Raw genomic sequence first — 13,006 nt, 5'->3', positions numbered from 1 at the left:
AATGTCACTCCTGCACCAACCTGCACTGAGCCAGTGGGAAACAGGGCGATCTTTATCTCGGAGGATCCTGCATCTACGCCCTTCATCAGCAAAACGTCCCACTCCTCTGAATGAAGCTCCGGGCTCTGCCATTTTTGCCAAAGCAAATCATTTTAATGGCGTGTCTGATTAGTAACCGCAAATACGGCCCCCCGCTGCTGCCGGCATCTCGCTCCCAGCAAAGGTAGGGCAGGGCCGGCACTGCGAGCGAGGAAGTTGTGCAGGAGGGTGATCTTGTTGAAGGCAGCCCGAGGACAGGAGCTGGGGAGTGCCAATTTGCCGGTGTTTAGGGGCTGGTCTGCAGTCAGGAAGCTGCTTGTAGCTACCCCAGCATGCCCCCCCGCTGCAGGGCGTGGAGCGGTTCACACCGTTGCCGCTTGGCACCAGAGCAGTGTACCAGCGTTCGAGGTTGGTGCTGGTGTAACGACATCCGCGTAGATGCAATGCTGCAAATTGTCCTTCCGGTTGACGGGAGCTGCTGGGTTCCTGGAAGGCAGCGGTTCGTTGAGGGGTTAGGAATGAGCAAACCCCTCTGAAGCCGGGGACGTTCCCCTGCAATGCAAATCCCATTCCAGGTGGAAGTGAGCCCTCCAGCCCCTCCCCCATTACTGAGCCAACCAACGCTGTGCCATGGCTCCATCACCATGCTATAGAAACCCAGTTCCTGTGATGACGGGTCAAATCCCTACACACAGGGTGTTTCCTGCTGGGGCTGGGTCCCTTCCTGTAACAACCTGCTTAATAAAGAAAGATCCAAAGGTTGACGGTGGTCCCTATTCACAGAGGGAATGTACGCTTAGCCTAATGCAGGGGTTGGAAGTTAGGACGTCTGCATCCTACACCTGTGTGACCGAGGATGTGGGTTTTCAGCTGGGAAGGTCACGACTGCCCTGCCCTTCCCCTATTGTGAAGGGGAAGGAGGTCCCAGCTAGATAGAAATGGGTGAGGGAGATGTCTCAGGATGAAAAAGGTCAAGAACTACTGTATTAAGAGCAGCTTGGGCCTCAGTTTCCCTTTCTGGGGGTAGATAACGCTTCCCTGCCTCTCTTGCGTGTTGTGAGGCTCTGCCGGCCGATGTCTGGCAGCTCATGAAGCGTGGGCAATTATTCCCATGTTTACAGCTGTGCTCACTCCCGTTATTCCAATCCCGGCAGTTTTTTCGCTCTGACGAGCGTCCCCCTCGCCTCCCTTTTTTAGATGGGGGGGACGCATTGTTACAGGTTTTATTGTCGTCTTTCGTAACCTTTCCGAGGCCAAACTGTGACGGCATGGAGTGGAAGCTGTGAGGCAAGCTGTCTAGCTGGATCATCAGCTCAGGTCTTTCTGTGAGGCTCCAGGTTACAGACACATGGTGATACAGGAGAGAGACAAAAAGAAAAGGAGTACTTGTGGCACCTTAGAGACTAACCAATTTATTTGAGCATGAGCTTTCGTGAGCTACAGCTCACTTCATCAGATACATACCGTGGAAACTGCAGCAGACTTTATATATACACAGAGAATATGAAACAATACCTCCTCCCACCCCACTGTCCTGCTGGTAATAGCTTATCTAAAGTAATCGTCAGGTTAGGCCATTTCCAGCACAAATCCAGGTTTTCTCACAATTCGTCTTGCAATCTGCTTGGACTTCTAAGCACTGGGTACAGAAACAAGCGGCTTCCACCCTGAGAAATAGGCTTGATTGCACAGTCACAATCCGTGGGTTACACCAAATGGTGACAGTGGTTCTGAGTAACCTGTTCACTCCCGAATCCTTCTCTCTCTAGTTATGCATACTGCACCAGATATGACGTATGGCATTTGGGGGGTACGTTATCTGCAGATGGATCAGGGTGGTCTGTTGCCATCTCTGTCTGTCCTTTTCTCCAGCTGCATTTATACCCCACTTGTCACCACAGGACAGTATCTGAATGCCTCTAATAATCCCCTCTGGGCAGTTAGGGAAACTGAGGCTCGGAGAGGTGACGTGACTTACCCAAGGACACAGAGCAAGTCAGTGGCAGAGCAGGTAGAAGAAACCAAGAGTCCTGGCTCAAACCACTGTGCTCTAACCACTAGATAACACTGCTCTGTGCAGCATGAGTAATATGGCCTGTTGATCAGCCTGACAGACTCAAGGGGAGAGACAGAGAATCTTGTGTGGAAGATGCTGCACTGAGATCGGGGAGGAAGTCTGGAGTCTGTTCCTAGCTCTGCCACAGTCTTGCTGTGTGACCTTGGACAAGTCCCTTAACTCTGTGTGGCTCAGTTCCCAGCTCTGCAAAATGGGGATAAGAATATTCATACTCAGCTTTTCTCCCACTGTTTGTCTGCCTTGGACAGCTCGAGGGTGAGGGACAATCTCGTATGTATTTGTATCACACCCAGCACAATGAGGTCTTGATCTAGGGTAGGTCTAGTGTACTAAGAATCACCTAGGTCCCAGTCCCCCTCCGGGAAACGAGAACCAAGTCCCTGATTCAGCCAAGCACTGAAGCCCAGGCTTAAGGTTCAGCACAAACGTAAGTGTTGCCCGTCGTTATTGCTCGCAGACAGAACGTGCCTGTTACTGTGGGTTTTCCCAGGGAGTTCTTTTCTGAAAATTGTCCCCACCAAACCATGCGACTGTCTGTAGCTTAGTTACGAGCACTCTTCTTGTGGCAATAACGACGCTCCCGGCCCCACACGTCAGGGGCGCCGAGCTACCAGCCGCCACGTTTCACCAGCGCTGCAGAGCTGCAGTCACTGATTAGCTCGTTAACCATCGACAGAGGCAGAGCCAATTCACCGGCATCATTCCTCACCAGGTGAATGTCAACGTTCTTTACAAACAACAAAGCAGAAAAAAAACCATTTCGAAGTTTACAGACAAAGGTGAGCAGATGCCCTCGCAGCCCAGTCCCGAATCCAGTCACACTGATGCTGCTTTCTGGTCTAGTATTATAATAGCATGTAAAAGGGTGGGATGCGGGGGCCTCCCTAGGGGGCACCGATCCGGCCGGATGCTGTGCCACGCCAGCTCAGACGATGCGATGCAGAAATACCGTTTCACGCCCCAGAACGTTCATTATGTGCCATTCACCCATTTTTTGCTGGGTTTTGCCTTTTTCTTCTCTCCTTTCCATTTATTTATTTATTTGTTTGTTTATTTTTAAGCTGTTTCCCAGATTTCCCTCCTGGGTGACTTTGGAATTAATTCGATCAATGCACGCCTGATGAAGCAAACTGTAATTTTTACCCTGGAGTTAGAACTGACTCAGGGATAGCGCCTATAAAGAGAAAGAAATGAATATGTGCATTCTCCCAGAAAGAGGTCACTTTTGCCTGGAGGGCCAGTGTGTCACGCTTTTTATTCTGAAATTCAACAATCTTGCGAACTTGGAATTTCAGATTTTCCTCTTGGCTCCCCGATACGCCAGGCTGTTGCCAGTGAGGAATCTGAAATACATGGAAAGAACGGCCGGTGTCAGGTGAAGGCCCTGGTTTGGCAGAACAATTAGGCACATGCTTAAGTGCGTCTCTGAACAGGCATGGGATGCTGGAGTGGAGTCTTCGGGTCTGAAGTGACTCTGGAGGGGGAGTACGAAAGACACAAGTGAAATCCTGGCCCGGCTGAAGTCAATGGGTGTTTTGCCGTTAATTTCACCGGGGCCAGGATCTCACCAATGAGATTTAAATGCCTCGCTGCCACTTGTGCCTTTGAGGAGCGCCCCCGCGCCTGCTGCCGTCCCAGTAATAATGGAGAGGCAGTGGGTAGAGATGTGGGTCTTGTTCCCAGCTCGCGTGCTAGCCTGCTGGGGAACCTCGGGTGAAGCGTTTCATGTCTTTGTGCCTGTGTTTTTCCCAGCTGTAAAATGGGGATAGCGTTACTGCCTCCTCCGGAAAGCGCTTGGAGATCAGTGGATGAGCCGTGCTCTATGAGAACATGGGGTGGGGGGTAGTGGTCTAGTTACCGCACGTTCTGCTCCGTCACATTTCTTTCGGGTGAGGGAAAAGGTTTGTGTTCCTGTAGCAGGCCCAGAGCTTCTCCGCGGCCTTACAGGTTGGAGAAGTAGCCCAATGCGTCTTCTTTGAAATGGGGCGACCAGAGCTGAACGCGGTGTTCAAAACCCACCTCCTTTCTCTGGAAGGACCAGACTTTTCGCAGGCAGAGCTGCAAAGATAAGACCTCGTCCAGACCCCACTGTTAAGCTTCTGATGAGCTTCCATGCTGTCAGTCGTAGTTCTGCTGTTATGCAAATACAGCAGCCGTGCCAAGCTCATTGTATGGCTCTGTTAATGGCATGGCTGTGATTCTGGAGATTCATTTAAAGCCACTGGAATCTCTTTAGAACAGAAATGTGTCTTGTTATATTGGAATGTCTCTGAACTCTCTGAGCGTCTTTGTGTGATTTAAAGCTGGTTGTCAGCTCCTGCCTCCGCTCTAGTTATCTGCGGCCCGGCCCGGGGACGATGCAGCCAGCTTGATTCGCTGTATCTCAGCGAGCACGCGGGGCAGGACAGCGCTCGTAACGTTTTCACTTCTGCAGTGAACGGTGGGGTTTATGGCAACAATAAACGTAGCACTCCACGGTAACAAGCCAGCATGCCTTCATCAGCTGAGGAGTTTTCAAAGTTATCGTCCAAGAAGCATTGGAGACAGGAGGCCTAAAATAAACTAACCCTGAAGGGGAAAGGTAGATGCTGTGCTTTCCTGCCGAGAGGGTCAGTGGGCACTTATTCCTTGATAAGCAAGATGGGCACATGGGAATTTCCATAGCGGAACAGGTCCATGGTCCAGTCACTTCAGTCCCTGCTCTCTGACAGTGGCCGGCACCAGCTGGGGAGAGGAAGGTGCAAGATCCCCTGCTGGGCGGTTATGGAGTGACCTGCCCAAAAGGGGAAATTTCTTCCTAATCCCCACCCAGGGGTCGAATGGGGAGAGCGACAGTGTTCTTCCAAGCTCTGCCCACAAAATAAGCTCCACCCAAAGAGCCAGCACTCCCAGGAGCCTGTGCAGATGTTCAGAATAGGGCTGAATGGGCATCCCTGCTCAGCTTGGAGGGTGGCATCCTCTCCTGCCGTGTCCAGACTGGCTGTGCAGTCTCGGGGGGCTCCCCTGCAGCCCCTCTGCAGCGGCTCTTCCAGCTGATAGCCTGGAACGGAGGCCTCAGCCCCTTCACCGAGGGCCCCTGAACTCACTTGAATGTGTCTCTGCCAACCTCCTCTTCTCCCACACTGGACCATGTGGGACCAGAGCAGGGATCCTGTCCAAGGTGCAAAGGGCTCCCCACACAGCCCCATAGGTGGGGGGTGTATGTGGGGCGGGGTGCCTTGGCCTGGCTCCACACCCTGCGGGGAACGCTTTGCCCAAGGGACTCCCCAGCACTGAGCCTGGAGGGGCCCCCTGTGTGTTTAGGAGAGTGAAGTTCCCAGGTTGCTTTGACCAAGCCCTGCCCGCCTCACCCCTTGGCATCAGGGAGCCGGATCCTGGCTAACGATGTGACCCCTCTTTGCTGCCAGAGCAGCTCGGGTGTTTGAAGGGACCTTGCAAAGAGGGGGCCTGAGAATCATCTCTGCACAGGGGGACTCCCCTGGTGGCATCAGGGCTGTACATCTGCCCTGCTCCCCACCGCTGGCCTAGGGCGCAGCTCAGGGACGTGGCAGGAGAGAACTGTGTGATCGCTGTTATCGGGCCTCCAGGGAAGCAGAGCGATGTTAGAGCAGCCCTGACGCTGCTCTGACTTACAGCAGCTAGGGCAGAGGGCGGGAAGATGTCATCTCAGCCCATGCCCCCAGCACAGCAGCCACGGCACTGAGGCTCAGGCCCAGCAGCTCTGTTACATCAGTTGTCCATAACTCCTGGGGTCGGTTCCCTTAGCTCATCTGCACAGAGTTTGGAAATCCGGGCTCCTTAAAGTCTTCACGCCCCTTCCCCTTTCGTGCTCAAACCCAGGTGCTCTCTGGGCTGAGCAGCCACACAAGGAATAAGTGGAATTACCAGCCCTGCTCCAGCTGTATTCACAGCAAAGCCTCCCACCAGGGTGGCATGGGGAGGTCCCGTGCACTGTGCCTTAAGCTGCACTCAGAACCTCCGCCTTACAGCTGCTGTAAAGGAACGAAAGTAGCAGGCGAAGCAAAGGGAGGAAAAGCAGATTCGATGGGTGAGGGGCAGTGACTTTGATTTTGATGCCATGTGACATTCGTCTTTCAGCTCAGATCTGGTTATTGAAATCCAGTTTCTGCTCAGGTTCCAGAAGAGCCTCTGGCTGCTTAGAACCTATTCGGTTTTCCCCAGTTCCTACAAAAAAATTTTTATTTACTTTAGATTATTTTTAGATCACACACCAGTGCTCACCGTTAATTTGCTGGGGAGGGCGTGCAGCAGCCTGGGGAGCTGGTTCGTGGGGCTCGGGATGTGGCTGTTTCTATTATGGACGCTAATAACCCATCAGGGAGGGCTGGTGGGGACAGGCAGCAGGTGCACACCATCAGCTGTATTTCTAACCCTAGCTAGTGGCGGAGGAGAACTGAGGCTGTTCCCCAGTGCCTAAAGCTCAGATGAGGCATTCAAAACCCACTGGAAGTCAAACTCCTTTGACAATCTTAGCATAACCTCCTAGCCAGGGGACATATACCTCCCTCCTCCCCTGTGACTCGCGAGTCTAGCTACTGCCTCTGCATCTCCATTGCTTTTCTTACCGTGTTGGCTCTAGAGTTTTAAGTGTCCGTGTGCTCGGAGTTGGATAAGACTCAAAAGAAGTCCAGGTCCCCGCCCCAAGCAGCCTACAATCAGAGGCCCCAGCCTGCACAGGGTCTGCGAGAGCACTCCCCTGTGCCTACTCAGAATCCCCTTGGAGGGGGAGAGGCCCCAGGATTTCTCGGTGGGCACTGTGAAGGTTACTAGAGCTAGGTGGGAAAACTGGGATTTTAACATGAGAAACTTAAAACAAAAAGACCATGGTTTGAAATGTTTCCGTTTCCCTGTGGGACACTTTGAACCAATTCAAGGCACAAAAATTCCCTCTTCATGTCAGTATCATGTAATTTCATGTATTTAAAACAAAACGCCAAAACACCATTTTAATTCAAAGTTTCAGAATCTGCATTTGCCCTTTTCCAGGTGATTTAATTAAGAAAAATCTCAACGTTATGTCTCCTTCCCTCGCTGTGTAGGACCATCTGGGCACAGCAGCCCCCTCCTAGCATCGCTGTCTATTCCTGGGCGACCCCTACACCCGCCACTGGACATCAAGCACTTCCTGACCTTTAGACTCAATGGGACGTCCCCGCTCAACCTGTTCCCCAACTTCAACACGGTGAGTTATTGCGGGGCTCAAAGACCTTTCAGGCTGGAATGGGGAAGATCCGTGCTTCCGCATCTGAAACACAGCAGCCCACGGGTGCGGGGGGGGGCGGGATGCCAGCAAGGACAGACAACCCGTCCCTGCTCACAACGTAACCCCGTCAAGTGCTTCCCATGTTCAGGGAGTGGGGAAGGAATATTCCAAAAATGAGGGTGTGGTGAAAAGGAGCACGTTGGCCAGGGAATAACTGTTCGTTGGGCCATGATGCCAGTCGCTCTAGGTGAGCACAGATGGACTCAGGGCATCACTCCTGGGAGATGCTGGGAATCTGGCTTTGGAGGGAGCTGGGCTCCCTTCCCGGCAGGGTTTGGCCTCTGGGCACCAGCTGTTTTCAGAAGCACTAAACTCCCACAGTTTGGGCCACATTGACAGTCCAGCAGCTCCTGCCAAGAGCAATGGGAGCTGGACCCTTGTGAAAGCCTGACCCCCACATGAATACACACTTGGCTGAATCAGATACCTGGGTGCCCAGGCCGAAGGTGCCCGTTTGCCTTTACCCGTGACTGGCAAAGTTCTGTGCCAGATGGTATTGAATGGGTCCCAGAAAGGGCAACAGGCAGCATGACTTGTTCACGGTCACAGAGCACATTAATGGCAGAGCAGGGGACAGAACCCAGATCTCCTGTGTCCCAACTCAGTGCCCTACCCACTGAGCCAGGCTGCCTTGTTCTCATTAATCCCATCGTCCTGTAAATCCCTTCTCGTGCAGAGCCCTTATTGTTCTGTTCGCTACCAATCACAGGTTCACCGCTCTCCGCACCAGCCCGCTAATTTCCTGGGTTGCCAAAGGGGTCTTCTGAGCGAGACACTGCCCCCGCCAGTTTGTGCACGTGTCACTCTTAGCCGGAAGGGTCGCACATTTGCAAAACTCTGGATGAGAGCGCTCAGTGGGTCATTGCTGCAGAGGGAGGCGGGCTCTGACGCTGACCAAAGAGACACACATCTTTTGAAACAGGGATGCAGCCGAGATCAATCCCACAAGGCTCCATTCATCTCTATTATAAACAGACGTTTTTAAAATGCTTCATTTCGACCAAAATCAATTGGGTTTTGCTCCCAGAATCAATCGCAATAAAGTAGCTTTGGAGAGTAATTTTATGAGTTTAAACACAGAAAAGAGCATCTAAGGGTACAAGGAATCCGTCAGCTGTCATCTATCCAGGTTTTGTTGTCAGTCCTGCTTTGCTCATTGCATAATGTCTCTTGTTAGCTTACTAATGTCAAGGTCAATCTGCAGGCGAGCCCTGGCCTTGGTTATGTGATACTTATATAATAATGTCTCAGGCTTCTAATCTCCTCCTCCTTTGCCCCTTAACCATCAGGGAATTTCAGGGGCCTCTTCCGGTAGCTGGTTGCAAAAAATTTCCATTTAAACCTTTTTTCCATTGGAAAATGGCTTTTTCAACTAAATGGAGATTTTCACATTTCTCTCCCCGCACCCTCCCAGCACAAGGTTGGTTTTAAATTTTTGGATTTCATATGAAAATTTTCAATTACACATTTTTTTTGTCAAAAACTATTATTATTTTTTCATTAAAACTTTTCGGGGGGGTGGAAATAATTTGCCAGCCAGCTGTAAGGAAGAATCTGGACTGGTGTTTGCAGTGGTGGCCCATAGGATTCAATGGGGATGCAGCATGTGAATGGACGCCCATAGGGCAGCTGAGAAAGTGAGTCGATGGTGCTTGGAGGACAGCATGAAAGAGAGCCAATCCCAATTTTGCATCCTCCATTGGAGACTCTGTCCTGACTTGCTGGGAGACGGACTTGACCTGTCCTAGTAGGTCTTTCACATCTCTGACTTGATGGAATAGTAGACGTTAGAAATACAAAGACTTGGTGAATCACCTCTTTGAAGAGGAAACGTTGTGGTCTAATGGGCTGAGTACAGAGACAGAAGACCTGAGATCTGTTCCGGACTCTGCCCCGGTTTGCTGGGTGAACATGGGCAAGTCAGTTAGACCAAACTTTGCAAACATGTCGGCCAAAAGGGGAATGACTCCAGGGCTGTGCTCTGTCCCGTGCTATGCAGGAGGTCAGACTAGATCATCACAGTGGTTCCTTCGGGCTGTGTAACCTATTAAAGTTACTCACTGAAATCTTCACTTCCCCGGGAGCTCTGAGTGCTCAGCACAGCTGAAAATGAAGCTGCACTCGTGTGGCTACTTAAGCACCTTTAGGCCTCTGATTTTGAGAACACGAGTGGATTCTGAACCTCACTGTGCCTCATTCCCCCTCTCCTAGGCAGAGGGGGCGACACTGACCGTCCTCTTGTAAATTACTTTACTTCTATGCTATGGAAGTGCAGGTGATTATTGCTGCTTATTTAGGGGAAGATTTTCAAAGATGTGGGGGGTGGGGGGGTAGGCTCCCAACTCCCACTAACTTTGGGATTCAAGCCCCAAACTCCCATGGACTCCTTAAAATCCCAGCTTTAGCCCCTCTCTCTCCGGGGCTAGAATGCCGGGTTACAGTAGAAGATGGTTTTGCTGATGCTATTAACAGCCATTTTTGCCCATGTTCCTTTTCTGAGCAATCAGAGCCAGCAGCTAAACTGACCCGGTCTGTTCCTTATGCTCCTTGGCTGGCCCTCCCACCTCCCCCAGGCATGTGTCCTGTTGTCATGTTGTTGTTTTGTTTTTAAATGAAACTTTTGAAAATTCCTTTCCCCTGTGTTTGCTTGAAACACCATCTCCGCCTGCAGCATGAGCCGGTGACATTCCACTGCCCTTCTGGCAGGAAGGTCTTTGGTGGTGGGCTCACCTCTGCGAGGTCCCTTCGCTCAGCAGAGATCTGTTCCGGACTGGCTGAGATAGGATCACACTAAGCTCTTGAGCAATTTGCCGTGTGTGTGCGTATTTGTGCAGGGGCTTTCCTGGTCTCGTTGAAAGTCTGCAGAGCCTCCGGGGGAAACAAGGACTCATGATCAGTTCTGCTTCTGACCCCAAGATGTTTTCACGCGAGTCCTGCCAGGAGTAGGTTGAGGGAGAAGGGCGTAAGTAGCTCTAAGCACAGTGGGAACTTGTGATAAAGCTGTCTGCGCTCAATGGAAATCTTACAGCACTGGGGGACCCGTTCAAATCCAGCCCTGGCTGGGAGTTGGTGAAAGTCGTTCCCACCTGACCTGTGGCTGATGGGGCTGTAGTGACTCAGCTCCCCTGGCCCTTTGGAGAGGGTCTCTCCGAGGCAGGGATCAGGACTAGCAGGAGCACGCCCTCTCTCCGCCTGCTTTGTCCCTCCTCTGTGCAACGAGGAGTCCAGGCTGCAGGGACCTCAGCTCACCCCCGGACCCAGCACCGTACTCACTACAGAACAGAATGGTGGAAAATCTTCTGCGCCATCCAGCAGGAGGAAATTGTTCCAGGGAGGAAGGAGCTAGCCTCTGGAGCAGGCCTACCGGAGAGTGCAGCAGAAACGGCAGCCGGGTTCCCGGCTCAGCAAGGCTGAGCCTTCAGCTTGGGCAGGGGTCAGATTTAAAGTGATTTTCAGCCCTTTTCTGGGTCAGGTTCATGCCAGTGCAGAGACTCAGCACAGGGCCTACGAGATCCTCCAGGCTGGATCCCGGGAGGTGCGGTGCATTCTGGCCTCGATCCAGCAAAGCTCTTAAGCATACCCTGAACTTGGAGCAGTTTTCTGCCCAGCACCTCGCAGGCTCGAGCCCTTACGTGGGATTTAAGTGGCGCGTCAGCCTAGTGCTGCCGCAGCACATGGGATGGCTTCCATGCCTCCTGCAGTTACTGCTTACCCGGACCAGACGTGTCCGCTGCAGGGAGCGTAGACCCCTATTGAGTAATCTGCTCCTCCGGGCCTGACAGAAGGTGTCACAGACTTCAGCTGCTTCCGTGTGGAAGCGTCCAATGTGATAGTCCTTGGGCCAGGCAGGGGGGATCCTTGTTACCTCCTCCTTGGGCTGCCCTTAAACAGCCCCGCTCCCTCCATGTGTGGGGGAGGTTGAGGAAGCGAGTGGAGCGACAGGACCTACGTTTGGAACCGGCCTGGCTTCCTGGAGTGGCTGAGACGTCCCAGCTGCAGAGCAGCATCTGATGAAGCCCTCAGGCTGGCATTGCAGGAGTTGAGGCAGGTCCTGGTCGCAGCAGGAATAAGGAGGAATTTGGCCACACGGAGGAAGTGGGGGATGAAGCACCGACGGGGGGGGGCAGAAAGTTCAGAGGCCCCATCTAGGCAGGTGGCTTTACAGAGGATGACAGCAAAGGCCTTTTCTTGGAGGGCAGCTGGACTCCAGCTCCATTTATTGCTTCGTTGCACCAGGGGAAGTCAGCCTGGTGTTCCCTTATCTCCCTTTCCCATCTAATCTGCCATGCCGACAGCTCAGCGAGTCCATCTGGCTGCTGAGCCTCAAGTATACACTAAGGGAAGAAAGAAAAGCTGTTCGTCCTTTAGATTTCAGATTTCTAGCTACGCTGGGTCATATTCAGAGTTGGTGCAAGGAGAGAGCAACTCCACCCGTGTCAGTGAACTTGCACCTTCTGACCCCAAGCCCATGTGCTGGCCCTGCTCCTGCTCCGGCCCAGGAAATGTTCTGTAATAGTCACCCCCACCCCACTGGAACAGCATCGAGGGAGAGTTGCTTGTTACCGCAGAGCTGAATCCTTTGCATGCTGGGCAGGTCACAAGACTCTCATGAACCCAGCAGATGTTCTACTGTGGAGCAAAGCAAATCCTGCCGAGCTGTGCGCTCTTGCTCCTTAGAGCAAAAACCCAGTATAATAAAGAGACAGCGGATCGTGTTCAGGAGGCACTCTCTGGCTGTGACTGCATTGAGTTCCCCAAAATCTAACAGTGTCTTGCAAAACCACAATACCAGAAGGCACAGTCCAAACTGACGCTGTCCCTTTGAATTCCCATTTCTGACCTCGGTGGCTGGCAGGAAGTTCAACGAGGAGATCTCTATTTATATCAAGAGGAACATCCCGGGGATAAATTGAGTAATTTGAGTCAATAGGAATTGACTATAAAGCAGAGACATTTGCTCTCTGGATGCACTGTACCCAGAATCGCCTCTCTGCTTTCATGTGAGTTCTCTCTGGAGATGGGGACAGAAGACTCCTGATGCATTCCAATTAATTCTGCTGGAATCTGTAAATGAAAATCGCGTCAGACCAGACACTCCTGAGCCCTGGGAATTGGTACGTACGCTCTCAATGCAGAAATCCTTCAGCAGAGCTGTATTTAGCATAGGCCAGGACAAGTACATCGTGTCACATTTTACTTTTCCAAAGGTGTTCTTGGTGCCACAGAGAATAGACTGTAGGGGGTACAATCCAGCACTCATCTGTGGGAGGAGACTAGCCAGGGTTATGCCAGGGCTTTTCCAGTCCAATGTCTGTGGCTGCAGAAGTTGGAAGAAAGTTTTTTTTAAGTAGAAGCACAAGAATTCTCAGGTGGCATCAAAGTGTCGGAACCATTCAGCATCACCCACCGAAAGGAGTCGTTTTGTGCTTCTAGCAAAGTTCTCTGTGTGCTAAAAACACAGTTCTCTGCCGATCTGCCTGATGGAACAAAGATGTAGAGACAGAGTGTCATTCGATATCTGCAGTGCAGGCGGGTGACTGGAGCAGACCGGCTCCACAGAACAGCTATGCACTGCATGGCCCACTGCCGAACGCCTTTTCAAAACT

General features: G+C 52.0%; 1 protein-coding gene across 1 annotated transcript in view; it reads left to right on the top strand.

Annotated features, from left to right (window-relative positions):
* ZNF385C (zinc finger protein 385C) overlaps positions 1-13,006 on the top strand; it is a 123,306-nt gene that overhangs the window by 82,193 nt on the left and 28,107 nt on the right. Inside the window, exon 2 of the mRNA XM_077806482.1 lies at positions 7,177-7,319. Within this exon, the coding sequence (XP_077662608.1) occupies positions 7,177-7,319 (143 nt within the window). The remainder of the gene's footprint in view (positions 1-7,176; positions 7,320-13,006) is intronic.

The sequence above is a fragment of the Eretmochelys imbricata genome, chromosome 27, assembly GCF_965152235.1.
Source record: "Eretmochelys imbricata isolate rEreImb1 chromosome 27, rEreImb1.hap1, whole genome shotgun sequence".
NCBI classification, from domain to species: Eukaryota; Metazoa; Chordata; order Testudines; family Cheloniidae; genus Eretmochelys; species Eretmochelys imbricata.
Note: the sequence above shows the minus strand (reverse complement) of the source record. Positions and strands in the feature narration are given on the sequence as shown.